Source organism: Haliaeetus leucocephalus, unplaced genomic scaffold (assembly GCF_000737465.1).
Source record: "Haliaeetus leucocephalus isolate CR32 unplaced genomic scaffold, Haliaeetus_leucocephalus-4.0 Scaffold848, whole genome shotgun sequence".
NCBI classification, from domain to species: domain Eukaryota; kingdom Metazoa; phylum Chordata; class Aves; order Accipitriformes; family Accipitridae; genus Haliaeetus; species Haliaeetus leucocephalus.
In genome coordinates, this window is record NW_010973284.1 from 9,776,723 (window position 1) to 9,790,970 (window position 14,248).

The 14,248-nt window shown below is 39.1% G+C and overlaps 1 protein-coding gene across 6 annotated transcripts in view; it reads right to left on the minus strand.

The window, feature by feature from the left end:
* ST3GAL3 (ST3 beta-galactoside alpha-2,3-sialyltransferase 3) overlaps window positions 1-14,248 on the minus strand; it is a 192,736-nt gene that overhangs the window by 133,779 nt on the left and 44,709 nt on the right. For all 6 annotated transcript variants that reach the window (XM_010582509.1, XM_010582507.1, XM_010582508.1 and 3 more), the window contains one exon: window positions 6,466-6,508. In XM_010582509.1, coding sequence (XP_010580811.1) covers window positions 6,466-6,508 — 43 coding nt within the window. The remainder of the gene's footprint in view (window positions 1-6,465; window positions 6,509-14,248) is intronic.

The window sequence follows — 14,248 nt, forward strand, 5'->3', positions numbered from 1 at the left end:
CTTTCTGCCAAGAATATGGAGAACCCCTACTGTCTGAAGATTTATTAATAAACTCTAGCAGTCCAAAAAGTCCTCAGCTACTTCTTCAGAAATTCTTGCAAGAATGTTGTCCAGACATAGCAATTCTAAAGCACATAAACTTAGGTTATCTGCTGCTTGAATTTTTGTTGTTGATATTAAGGAGTATTTTTTTTTTCCTCATCCAAACACAACAAAACTCCATGTATTTACTGCACACTTCTACATTTTCTATAAATATGTTATCACTGTTTTCCCTTACAGTCTCGGTACAACTGGTTTTCCATGAACATTTCTTTCTTATGAAACTGAACTTGTTGGGGCAAACAGTGTAAAACTGCTCTAAACAATGCCCAGCCATTCATATTTTTTGCTTTACATTCTTTTCCCACATGGTTTGGTTCATAATTACTTCCAGCTTCAGGAAACTGGCCCTTTTAAAAGCAGCAAACATAAGTTTTTTACTTTGTTTGCACTTAACAAATCAAGTAAGGAATCGGTTCTACCTAAGTAGCCAGTAACTCTGAGTTCTACAGTCTTTATCTTCTTCATCGTCTGAGGTTGTGTCTAACACAGGAATCTCAAAGTGATATAATGGAGACTCACATGAGAAATCCTTATGAGATTTCCAAAGGATCAAAATTGGAAAAAATGGAAATGAGCTAAGAAGAGCAAAACAAAAAAAACAGCGATGGCAGTTAGATCCCACCCAAACATGGAAGGTTTGACGGATGAACAACAAACAGCCCAGTAATTGAATCACTATGAATAGCTAGGGTTCATTTTCTTAAATATTTGAAATGCTCAAACAATTTGTACAGATTGGAAGAGATTAGGTAGAAGAACACGAAGCAAAAGTCAAAGAAAAATCTGAAACGGAAGAGAAATAAATAACCAACTGCCAGGGAAATACCAATGTTGTAAAGTATGCTAAGCCTTGAAATAATCTTCCAGAAAAAGCATCAGGACACTCTTGCTTGTGATGGTCAGGATCCCTCCATTTAGCCTGTGAGACACACTCTTACCCCTGCTTAGGCAGATGGAAGATCATTAGGACTTCTCTCTTCTTTTCTTTTTTCCCTCTCAGGATCACAGGAATACAAAAAGACAAATGGGAAGGAAAACAGGGCAGAAAGAAATCCCACAGCAGCAGGCACAGGGAAAGTCCAGCATTCCAACACATTTATTGCTTATTTTTACAGTGCTTAATGGCAAAGTACCACACATAGACACAAACAGTTTCAAATGAACCTAGAAACAAAATGAGGAGAAGGGGCTCTGTTTCAGTTCTTCATTATTAAAGCTCTGAAGTTAAGAAATTTCAACAAACAGAAGTAACCCAATCCGTGTGTTTCCCTAGCCCAAACTCCCTCCATTTTTACGGTCTTTTCAAAGTCTAGATCAAGTTTCGTTTGAGTTTGCAGAGTGAAGGTTGTTATTTCTGGCTTCCCCACCCCCCCCAAAAGAGTAAATTTCTTTGTCTTTTCTTTTTAAAGCAAAGTTTGAAATGATCATGAATATTCAAAAAATCTTTGTTGCACCTCCCAAATCTACTCTATAATATTGGAAAAACATATAAATATACAGTATCACAAAATATCTAGCAAAGCACAGAGCCCACTGGAAAAAATATTCCTCCTTTTAACTAAGTACTGCCTAAAAATTCCCAAAGTACACAATATAAAATATATACCATATATTGTATTATCGTGGTCAACCATACTGACCTCAGAGTCATTTTTCTAATTGAGAGGGGTAGCATTTTTTTTTTCACCTGTTTCTACCTTTAAAAAAAAAATTACTTTCTCCTTCAAGTTTATGCATTATAGTACCCACTTATCTTTTCGTTTAAGTGAAGACTGTTTCCAGTAAGCTCAAGCACATCTTCTAACATTCGCAGAACTTCATGAGGGAGTGGTTCTTCCCCAGTCAAAGTGACACTTCCTCCATCATTCATCAGCTGAGATTTTACCATTCCAGGTTTCCAGCTGACTGTGGCAGCAGGTGAAAAGATCCACCATCACCCAAGAGGAGCTTTTTTTCTGGCTGGTGCTTAGAAGCATCAAATTGCCAATCTAACTGCTAAAGTACCTTTGAAAATAGCTTTTGAAGGATGAGTTTGAAATGAGGACAGAAGTAGCAATCACTAGCTTCCACCTCACCAAGTAAATGGCACACCAGCAGAGTTAGGAAAGCTGGTATAGAAGCATAAGGGGAACAATGCAAGGGAAAAGCCCCCAGATCACATGGATTATTACAAAAAAGGAGCTTTTCACACACACAAGACAAGTGAACCTACACTTGTAACATGCCAAGGCATACTCAAAGTAATTGTTAAGGTGACTAAACCAAGCATTTACAGAGTAGTAAGTGACAGAATAAAGAATGACCATGCAACCTTCAGCTGGGCCCACTAAATACGCATTAAGATACAGTCTATAATTAACTACACGATCATATGATCTGATCCTCCTACAGAAATCTCACATAATTCAACACAAACACAGATTCTGCTCAGAGAATGATTCAGAATTTGTAGTAAATGAGACTCTTGTTTCTAGGATCTGGCCAGCCTCAAAGAACTACTACAATATAAATATTTAATAATAATAAAAGCATGCAACCCTTTACCAAGCACAGATGTTAGAAAGCAACTGCAAATCTTGGCATTTGGTGGCACCTAGTAATCCATTGGCTGAGTCGCTAATGTGACTGATGGCCTTAAGTTGTTCAGGAACTATTGGCCCCTCCAAGAATTAAGACCTGTGAATCATAACACATTTTTTGTATAAGTACTTTTCTATACACAATCAGTAAATGTTGGATTGTTTCAAAATGGTATGTGGCTCTGCTGCTTGGGAAACATCTTTACCTGGGAGAAACTGACGCAACTGGCCTGTTTCTGTACTTCATGTATGTTTTGTTTTGATATTCTAATTTTGGTAATGATGTAATGGTTACTGCAAGCATAACTAAAAGATAAATTCCTCTTGCAACAGATCTTTTTCACTGGTCTGGTCCTGAGGAGTCTTAGGTCTTGTTTTGACTAAGGAAACAACTAATTCATAAATAGTTGCCTACAGATGTCCTCAGCTTTCCATTCATCCTGTATTTCACTAACAATCCCCACCTGGATACCATCCTGCTTTTTAAAAGCTAAAAGACTTTTCAAAGAAGAGTTAGCCTAAGCACAGGCAGCAGAAAGGAACCATCTTCCTTGTTGATATTCTCCTTTCTGACAAGCTCAGAGCAACAAGAATTCTGGTCAGAACCAGAATTTCCATGAAGCATATGTACAGTATCTTTAAAACTGGCCATCCCCTTCCAGGTGAGGTTACTGGCCATACCAGCCTCCCTAATGCTATACCAAGGCATGAATCAGACATACGTTCCCACAGAAAACACTTCAAGTAATTCTGACAGATTTTCTCTCCAAAAGTTAACAAGTCTAGTTTCATTACCATTTCTATGAACTCAAAGAGAACCAGTGAAGAGAATCATTACGTTGCTGTAACCCCAACAGAATGTATTATACCTGTGTAACATGCCCTGGACATCTACAGGGTAGAGGACACTAAAGTAATAATACATGAAAAAATGAAATATGCAAAGGCAAATGGACACATTACTATTTATTCATGTCAAACACTTTCCTATGTATCATGTCATTTAAAATGCAAGTCAGAGCACTTAAGTTTTAATGCAGATCTACCTTTGTAGAAAATATTAGTCCTCCATGTCATTAGTTTAAATGACATCGACTAACAGCCAGGAACAGATTTTGAACAAATAAAAGATTAAGGAAAAAAAGAGAGAAAACTCATTGTTGCCCCAAGTGCTTCAAGTCACACAAGACTCACATGCTGTCAATTAAGTGAACCCTATGAAGTTATGATCTATGGCAAAATTCCAACAGAACGTTTATATCACAACAGACGTAATTAAATTATTTCTGCCAATAAAGTCATCAGTGCAGAACACATTACCCCTTTCACCTCTAAGCAAATTTTTTTTAACCAGAAAGTGCTTCTATGATGGCACCATCTTGACTGAATCGCAGAAAGCATTTCTAACCACTAAGTTCCACAGAATTCAGTGTGTACTGAGAAAACATATTTGGTACCCTGAACACACATGGTGAACTTGTGGAACAGCAGCAAATTCCTCTAGGCTGTCACCCATTTTTCTTTCAAAATTTATTTAGTATGTTTTATGGTATTTTCAGCTTTTTTTCTGTTTTCCTTGCTATTGAAAAAAATCATAGAATAACTCAGGCTGGAAGGGAACTCTGCAGGTCAACAGGTCCATTTTCAAAGCAGGGCCAGCCTTACTTCCACAAAAGAAACAAATAAATAAACAACAACAATAAAAGGAAAAAAAAAACCAACAGAAAAAAAACAACCTAAAGCCAACAAAGGACAATTACAGTTTAAAAAAAAAAAGTCATTTCACCTTAGTACTTGCTTTTTTGCTCCTTAACTTAACCTCATAGTATTTATTTTATTCATACTGATTTTATTACAAGCCTTTCCAGAAGCTAACTTCATGGCTTTGAAAAGCACACATGCACATTTAGGGTGCTATATAAATATCTTCTTTTTTTTTTTTTTTTTTTTTTTTTTAAGTAGCCAACAAAATCTTTCTTTAATCAAAAATAATAGAGAGTTTTTATCATGGGGAGGTTTTAATAAAAAATTCTAGGGTTTTGGAAGCCCTCCAGCAGGTAAAAACTTCACTTGGCCTCATACTAAAATATAAGAAGGAGCAGGCCATGTCTCAGAAAGCTGTAACTGAAGTAGATAAGTCAGCAAAGAAGAGAAAAAAATGTAACAGAAGCTTGAGGGGAAGGAAGATGCAATGGGACTTGCTAAAAGCAACACAGAAAAGGACAATGAACACAGAAGGAAGAATAGAAGCACAAGACTGAAGCAGCGGTTTGGACACGGCACAGGCTGGTATCCAAAGCTGGTATGCCAAAAGTGTGCAGACAGTCAGTGGGCATGTTCAATAAATCGGACATTACAAAATACGCAAGGTAGTCTGGAAAAAAAACAAAAATCAGACAACTTAAAAACCATTTTTCCCTTACGAAGACCAAGATGTTCATTCAAAGGTTAGTTACCCACTTCATAATTTTGGACTGATCTCTTTGCTTTGACTTCTACATGTATAAATTGAAAATAATGTATCATCTCATCCTACAGTGTTGTAAGGGTACATACGCTATTGCCTCTAAATCACAAGGATGTCCCAATACAGAAAATTCGATAAAGAAAATTGGTAACTGTGCAACCAGCGTGGGTTCCAGATAGCATGCAACAAAAACCACACAGAACACTACATTAAATGAGACCAGAAAGAAACCTTGTCCAGCTATTCATGCAGTAAACGCCATCCTTCCTGCACACTGAATGAGATAAAGCCTTTAGAAAGAAAAAAAAAAAACAACCAAAACCAAACCCCACAATATTCCGTCTTTCTCATACGTGTTCTTCTACAGCACCTTTTTGCCAGATGAGTTACAATAGTTGAGTTTATGTACCCAGCTGCTCCTGTAAAAGAAGCTCCTACCTTGTGACTTTCTCATTTCCTGCAAACAGCAGTTCCCAACGCACTTACAAGGCTTTTATTTCATTATGGAAGCTCCCAAGCTGCTCAGCAAGACTAAACTCAAAACTTTAATGTTACACCCTATAAGTACAATGCAACTTTCTAAATATTAAGAATGGTTTTTATATTAACATGATACATTGTACAGGGGGTGCATCCTCAAGTCATTCAAAGCCACTAGACTGCTTCTGTGCCTTTTTAAGTAGTAGACGCAGGTTTTTAGTATTCTTTTTGCTCCCAATACAATTTCCACAAGGCTGTTGACCTCAGAAACAGAGTCGCTAGTGACCCCTAGTGTTAAGTTGTTCAGTGTCAATTTGACTGATTTATGGCAAAAAGCATGATGAGTATCACCCTTCTTGAGCACGTTGCTGTTGACATAGCAAATGGTAACTACCTTGCGCTGAGGTTCCTTCCACTCCAGTTTACAAACAAAAATAGTAGTATCCATTTTTAAAGAAACAACTGGAAAGGAAACATAAACTTCTAAGCATCCCAGTAAATTACAGATTGACATTCCTCCTGCTTTCTACATTTTTCCTCATTTGGAAGATTAACAGTAGGATATCTAGAGCAGACTGACAGTCATGGCTTCAGGTGGACATTTATAGCCTCTTTATCAGTCATTAAGGAATTAATGACAGTGAACCACAATCCAAGCTGGCCAGCAAAGCCTAGTGTAAGGAAAGAAGTCGTAATTGCCAGGTTGATAATGCAGGACTTGGCTGTCTCGGGCAGAAGAGTATAGTTCAGTGAGCCAACTGCCCAGATGACATAAAAGTTGCTTACAATAGATATCTGTAGCTACAGAAACAAGAGTCCTACTGTTCTACTTACAATTTTGAGTCCAGGTTCAGGAGAAAGCCCAGTTTGTCATATTCTGGAAAACAAAAGCAAGGGACACAATATCATAAAAACTGCAAGTGTCTCCTCTGCAAAAGGCACCAAAAAGCAGCAAGTGCTTATGGAAGGCCAATAATTATTTCTAACTGAAAATAGCTATATCGTCATTTCCAATCACTAGCAGCTGTTATCACAGATTATCATTACTTCAAGGTATTCCCAAACTAACATTTCTGAATCTCCAGGAAATACTAAAGCAAGAGAATGTGTGGGTAATCATTAATTTAGAAATCACTAGAATTAACCAAGATATCTGTAGTCATAAAAACAAAGCACTACTGAAACCACGCATACAGTGATATACAAAGTTTTCCTGCTTGCAGTAGAAATCATTTTGCTAGTAATTTGTATGACAAACACTCCTCCTAGGTCCTGACATGGTAAAGCTTTGAAATTTTTCTTAGTTCCTTGTCTATTTCAACCTACAACTTTGTAATCAAGCAGCTCTTCAAGAGAAGGTCACTCACGGTGGCAAAAATGCTTCAAGTTCAGCTGATGTTGTTCAATATAGGAAACGGCAAAGTCACCGTTTATGCCACCAACCTGGAACAGCTACAGAAACAAAGTTATCACTCAGAACATCTGTAACACCTGTATAAAGTAAGCTTTGCATTCAGCATCTCTGAATACATTGTGGTTTTGTACATCAAATACTTAATAAAAAAAAAACAACCCCCCCCCCCCCTTTAAATTCCAAAAGACACACAAAAAAACCCAAAAGGTGTAGTATCCTTGTGTTGCATTAAGATCATGGGCCTCCTCACACTGAGAACCACTGGGTCTCACTACCATACAATAAAAAAACCCAATACAAACAGAGAAGTAAAAGATAATCCCTCCAGAGCTTCATGATCAGGACATATTAATACAAACAAGAAGAAAAAGAATTCTCATAGCCTTTTAGAAAGAGCTTAGTGGAAATAGAGAATTTTGCTTTCCTTATGAAACACCACCAGAATTTTTGCTGCAGTCGTTTACCTAACAAAATCAAGAGCTTTTCATGCTATCACTTACTGGCAGAACAGGAAAGCCTAAACATGTACCTAAGACAAAACCATTGCACCAGATAGGTCAGCATAAACTGTGCCATTGATTTCAATCCCATTAAGATTTAATTCCCGAGCCAAGGGAAGAATTATGTTTAACATGACTTAGGTAACAGAACTCGCAGAACATGTGTGCACTTGATATTGGCACATACTATGCATTCTCTGCCTGCACCCACGTGCCACGCACCATCCCCATTGTACCTGATGTCAGAAATGCACCCATGCATCTCTCCTCCACCTTCCACATACTGACAGTTGTGTTTCCTCCATGTGCTGCCTTCCTTATAACTTACTCCCAGTTTATTCCTCCCACAAGAAATGATTTCCTGTCCAACCTTACCTCCTCCGCATGTAGCATCATGCATAGGAAGGTATCCATTCCAGAAAAAAAAAAGCCTTCCATTTTTATTAACCCTTCCTCCTTCCAAAACTAACATCCACACTGAGCAAACAGCATCAGAGATTTTTTTTTTTTTTTTTTTTTAAAAACATCCACAGGCACTGACCAACCTGTCATGAGTCTTATCCCATTCGAGCTAACATTCACTTCTTCCCAACAGGAAATACAAGAAAAGGAAATGAAATAAGAGATACATCACCTCATAACTACAACATCCTGGACTTTCTACTAACTCAGCACTTCATGAACTTTGCAACCAAAGCACCAGAAAACACACAGATACTAAACGCTAAATGCTACAGATGACATATTTCCATTGCAGTGTTTCATAAGATTTACCTTCTGTTTGTCGCATGCATTTCATCTTCCCTAAGTTTAAAGCGGTTATTTTTGATGTTCACTGATGATTACTAACAGATGTATAAAGTAATCTTGTAAAATTATATATGTCAACTATCTTCCAAGGCACTTTCTAAAAAAAATGTTTGAAGTATAACAACACAAATAACATTTCTGATTTCAAACTAGAATCATAGAATAGAATCACAGAATCATAGAATCGTTTAGGTTGGAAAAGACCTTCAAGATCATCAAGTTCAACTGCCAACCATGCCCACTAAACCATGTCTTGAAATGCCTTGTCTATGTGCTTTTTGAATACCTCCAGGGATGGTGACTCAACCACTTCCCTGGGCAGCCTGTTTCAATGCCTGACAACCCTCTCAGTAAAGAAATTTTTCCTAATATCCAACCTAAATCTCTCTTGCCGCAACTTGAGGCCATTTCCTCTCATCCTATCTCCAGCCACCTGACAGAAGAGACCAGCACCCACCTCACTACAACCTCCTTTCACGTAGCTGTAGAGAGCCATAAGGTCTCCCCTCAGCCTCCTTTTCTCTAGACTAAACAGCCCCAGCTCCCTCAGCCGCTCCTCACAAGACTTGTGCTCCAGGCCCCTCACCAACGTGGTTGCCCTTCTCTGGACACGCTCCAGCACCTCAGTGTCTTTCCTGTAGTGAGGGGCCCAAAACTGAACACAGGACTCAAGGTGCGGCCTCACCAGCGCCGACTACAGGGGAACAACCCCTCCCTGCTCCTGCTGGCCACACTATTTCTGATACAGGCCAGGATGCCCTTGGCCTTCTTGGCCACCTGGGCACACTGCTCGCTCATATCCAGCCGGCTGTCAACCAGCACCCCCAGGTCTTTCTCTGCCGGTCAGCTTTCCAGCCACTCTTCCCCAAGCCTGTAGCGCTGCATGGGGTTGCTGTGACCCAACTGCAGGACCCGGCACTTGGCCTTGTTGCACAGGTGTGTTCTTGATTTTCAGTAGGGTGTAAATTATCCTTTCAGGCTGTAACATCAAACCAGAAGCATCTATTCTCCTTCCTCTCGCTGGCTGGTGAAACATTCAAACTACTGCAGGCAGAGAAATGCTGTCCTCACCACGGGCCATCTCACACTCACTGGGACTTCTAGAAGTCACAGCGTTACTATTGGCTTGAAAATGAATCTCCATCCCCATGCTGCCCCTCAAGAAAGACACTAGGAGCCTCTAAATTACAGATGAAAAGTTAGCTTCCTTTTTAGCAAAAATCAGTCTTGTTAACAGACTTCCAGTGTCATTTAGCTGTATCACTACAAATACAGAGGCCAAAAGTCACTGTGACACACAACAGTGCAGCCCACGTGCTGGCTGGAAGCAGTCTGGATTCACAAAAGACAGATAAAACCCCAAATACCTGGAGAGAGTCAAACACACATAGCCCAGCTGCAGGAAAAGGCAATCTTTGTCTGGAGTTATGTATTTAATTTAAAATAAAATAAAACACAGACCCACTAAATCAAAGACAAGTACAACTGAATCTAAAATACAGTATAGTCAGGGTGTGATGATTACAAGAGATGGACTGAGCTGATCACACAGCTCACTGCTAGAGAAAGGGGCAACCCCACTCCTACCCTTTCATCCTTTGAAAATACTGGCTGCAAGAGCCTACTTTGGCACTCATGTAACCTCTTTGTGCCCTAACCTACAGGTTGCTTTCACCTCCCGTCACCTTAGTTTAAAGCCTTACTGACCAAGCTGATACACATAAACATTTCTCCTCTTTTTCATGCAGTGGGATAAAGAAGTACCAGAACATTAGAGAAAACTGAACAAAACAGCTAGGGAGAACAAGGTAGAAATACTCCAGCATCTCCACCAAGAACTTGCTTGGACCAGTTGGCCATGATAATTGCAGTGTGATGTTGGCCTCTGCCAACATCATCATGATGACCCCCCCATTAGGGGGTCTCTGCACTGAAGCACAATGCATAGCTACCAATGGATGTGGTTCTGGAAACTCCCTTCAGATCTAACCAGGGTGGTAGGTCTGATCCAGCGCCAGCCATGTCTGACCCCCCCAATCTCCAGACAAGGCATTTATATGGCTGTGAGGAATACGATTTTTTTGTTTTTTTAAAGCCAAAAATGAGTGAAGGTAATAAAGAATTTATTTTGCAAGATCGTGGAAGAATCTGAACAAGGCTTTACGTTTTCAGTCCATAAGAGACTAAAAGGCCCATGAGGTATAAAAGCAACAGTATTAAAAGAGAGCAAGGCAATCTAAGGACCACACTCACTTGCACTAGGAAGCTACACATCTCAGCTGACAATGTGGTACAGTAGTGTACAGAAGCACAGAAATGAATGAACATGGGAAATGAAGTTTCATCATGCCCTGTAAGAACAAGAGGTCTTCTTAGGTCAGAAACAAAATGCATTTCTACATTTCCAGGAAGATCAGAATTGAGTAAGAATCTAATAACTGACAACAATTTCATAATAAAGCATGTAATTAGGATTATATGAACAGAAGTACAGCCAAGCATAGCAATTTCTATAAATGATGCAAATCCTGCGCCAAATCCAGTGCTGGCATTAGCATGGAAATTTCTCCCAAGTATCCAACAGAAATCCAGCTACCAGGCAGCAAGTGAGAAATGCATTGTTGAATGTCTGTAAACTCCATGCAGACCACCCAAAAAGCCATAAAGCACAGTGTACAATATCCATCAAGTTTTCAAACTGCATTTTGCATCTGTAGCCAATATAGTATATACAGGCAAAATGGGCAAAATTTTCCCCTTATGCTACTTAAGCTGAAATCAACAATCCAGGAATTAACTTGGCTCACTGGTTTTAACCTCCCGAACTACCTATAACTAATTTCACCAATGCCTTGAGTACTATTCCTTTAGCAGCTAGCTACTTAGAAGCACAGTACAAATAACTTTGCCCACAGAAAGAGAAAATTAAACTTTTTTTAAAAGATGGTCTATAAGCGGTTCTAGCGCTCTCTGTGTTTAACTGTTAATTGCAAGTACAGGAGGGAAGGCAGAAGGTTCAATTTCAGCTATTTTATTCAAAATGTTTGTGTTTGTCAAAGAAATCAGTATGACACTCAGGAGACAGAAGTCCTATCAAGAACAGCTCAGACCACCCTGATACATTTCATCCTGTCCAGTGCAGTTTGGTCTCTGCGGAACTGAGGCTCCAACTGAGCTAAGCCTTGGTCACTGTCCACATGCAAGTTCTGTATCTGTGGCAAAGGCCAGGTAAAATGACTTACCCTGCAATGAAAAAGGTCAAACACCTCACATTCACCTTGGACTAAGAAAACACATATGGACAGTTATAAAAGTTCAGCTGATGTAAAGCAATTCTGCTAGAACTCAGGAGACAAGAAAGAATTAATGAAAAGAAGTCATATGCAATGAAAGGACAAAAGAAAGGTTTTCTTCCAGGGTTAAAAAAATACTGCTCAGGATTACTGAGCAACAATGAAAGGACTGGACAAACAAGGACTTAATGTTGCATCCTTTCCTTAGGATTTTCACTTTAACCTCTTCAGTGATGGAACTTACTGATGAAGGCATTATTTTCTGAGGCTATTTAAATAACTGGAAAAAAAAAGAATGTAAAGCCAAGTTCAGAATGGGTGAAGCTGAGGCCACCTGGGCCCTTCAGCACTGTACTGCATAGACTGCATGCACGTCTATATTCCAGTTTCCTCCTCACCCCCATTTACTCTTTTGCATACAAGTTTAACAGCCTTTTTCTTCAGGTTGTCCAAGTGACATCAGGCAGAACCCCAAGACCAAGCCCAGTCCTTGTGCCTTTCCCTGCTCTGTGAAAATACACAGAAGAAACAGAACTGATATCTGTAAAGATAACTGCTTAGCCCTTGCAGCCCAGTACTAGAAGCACGCCTCACCAATCTACGACTGCGTAGAACTATCTGTTCATTTGACGTTTCCACCACGTGTGAAAAAAAATGATTCTTCAACAACTTTTAATGTAGTCTCACTTAGGCTTCCTTTTTTTCTGGGGAGCAGAAGAACTTTCTTAACAATACTACTCCTCCAGCAAAACTTGGAATTTCACATCTATTAAAAACGTTCATAGACTGTGCAAACTGATCTAAAGATACCAATCCTGCTGCACCAAGCTCAATATTCATTTTCCAAATACTGCACCTGATGAATACAGGCATATTTGATGGAAACGGATACACCAAGCACTATCAGTGCAACTGAAATACAAACCTGTGAGTTCAAAGAGGGCAAGAGAGAAATCTGTCTCCAGTCACAAACCCCTGCGTGCCTTGGTGACACCTAAAATCACGAGGATACTACTTATTGTTTCAGATTTAGCAGCAAAAGGAAGTAATTTCCAGCTCTATACCTTCGAGGTGTTTTTTTTCCCCCCTGTAATCCGTGATGGGGGCCCCCAAAGACATCTGGCCCAGCTTTACAGCCTGAGGAAAGCAATACACCAGAGGGGTCTCCTTCATTAGACACTGCAACTACATTATTCATCCCCCAGGCACAGAAAGAACAAATAAGCAATCACTTGCTGATAGTGCTGTATGGGTCATCCATCAGGAAAGTCTTTTCCTTGCTTGTCTTACCTCCAAAATAGGTATAGTAAAACAAAAAAGAGGTCATTCAAGCATATACATTTTAAAAGGCTCTGGTTACCTTAACAGGGACTATAAAACTCTTTACAATTTTTTTTTCCTAAAAAAACCCTATAGCAACCTCCAACAGCAGAAAAGCAACCGACTGCTTTAAGCTGAATTTATTAAAGACTCCAGTAGGAAGATGAAAAATTTCCTCCTATGAACTGCATATGCCCTTTTTCGTTTCCAAGGGAGACATCTGTTTAAAGCCAGATTGCAACCTTTGCTAAATAAACAGTTGTTTCATTTACTACCAAGTATCCACTTGGCTAATGGCATTAATGCTGCCTGAATCTTCTGGCATATTCTTTATTTTAGAAATTGTATCGTATTTCCTAATAAAAGTCAAGAACGATATTAACAAAACAGTAATCTATATTGGCTTTTAGTGACTTACAAGATGTACTGACTTGGTGCAGAGAGATGCCACATGATAAGAGAAAAATCCCATTAAAATATTTTTATTTTGAGAATTCTTTAAGACATGTCTTGGCATTTGCACCTCAACTCATTCACAGCTGTATTTTCAATTGAAGGAACAGAGCATTAATAAGAAGACAGATGATGATACCGAACATGCTGGCAAAGTCACATAAGGACTATGCAACCGATACATGACAGTCATTGGCAAAGATTCAAGCAGCTCCCACAGTCTACAGCTCAAAGAAATAAAGAATGAAGAGAACTTCATTAATCAAAAATGAAAAGGGAAAAGCATTTTTGCAGAATAAAGCCACTAAAACCAGCAGAAAAAATATATAATCTTTTCCATTTATTTTCTACTTTATAGGAATGGAGAAAAATGCAGCACAATAAGTTCACCTCTCCTTTCCCATCACTACCATGTAGCATTCAGACAGTCAGAAATGCAGTTAGGGGGAAAAAACCCCAACAAGAAAAACCCAACACACTAGAACCACATCAGCTTCGACTGTAAATTAAAATTGTTTTCCTGAAACCAAAAACATCTACCAGAGCCTCACAAATTCTATTAATTAACATAATATCTAAATTACCACTAACCTAGAAATCTGGGAGAGATCAGAGTTTGTAATTGTAGCCACTTATACTACCAGATTCTCACTGAGAAAGCCAAAGAACAGCAAGCGATCTTCTGCAAGTCACCAATGTTTTTCTCTCATGCTAGGAATCTGTCAGTATTCTACCAATTTGATACCTGATGATTTCAGTTATATTGCTATTCCTGGCCTCCATCCAAAATGCAAGAAAGTAGTCACCAAATTCACTCTGGAATTGTA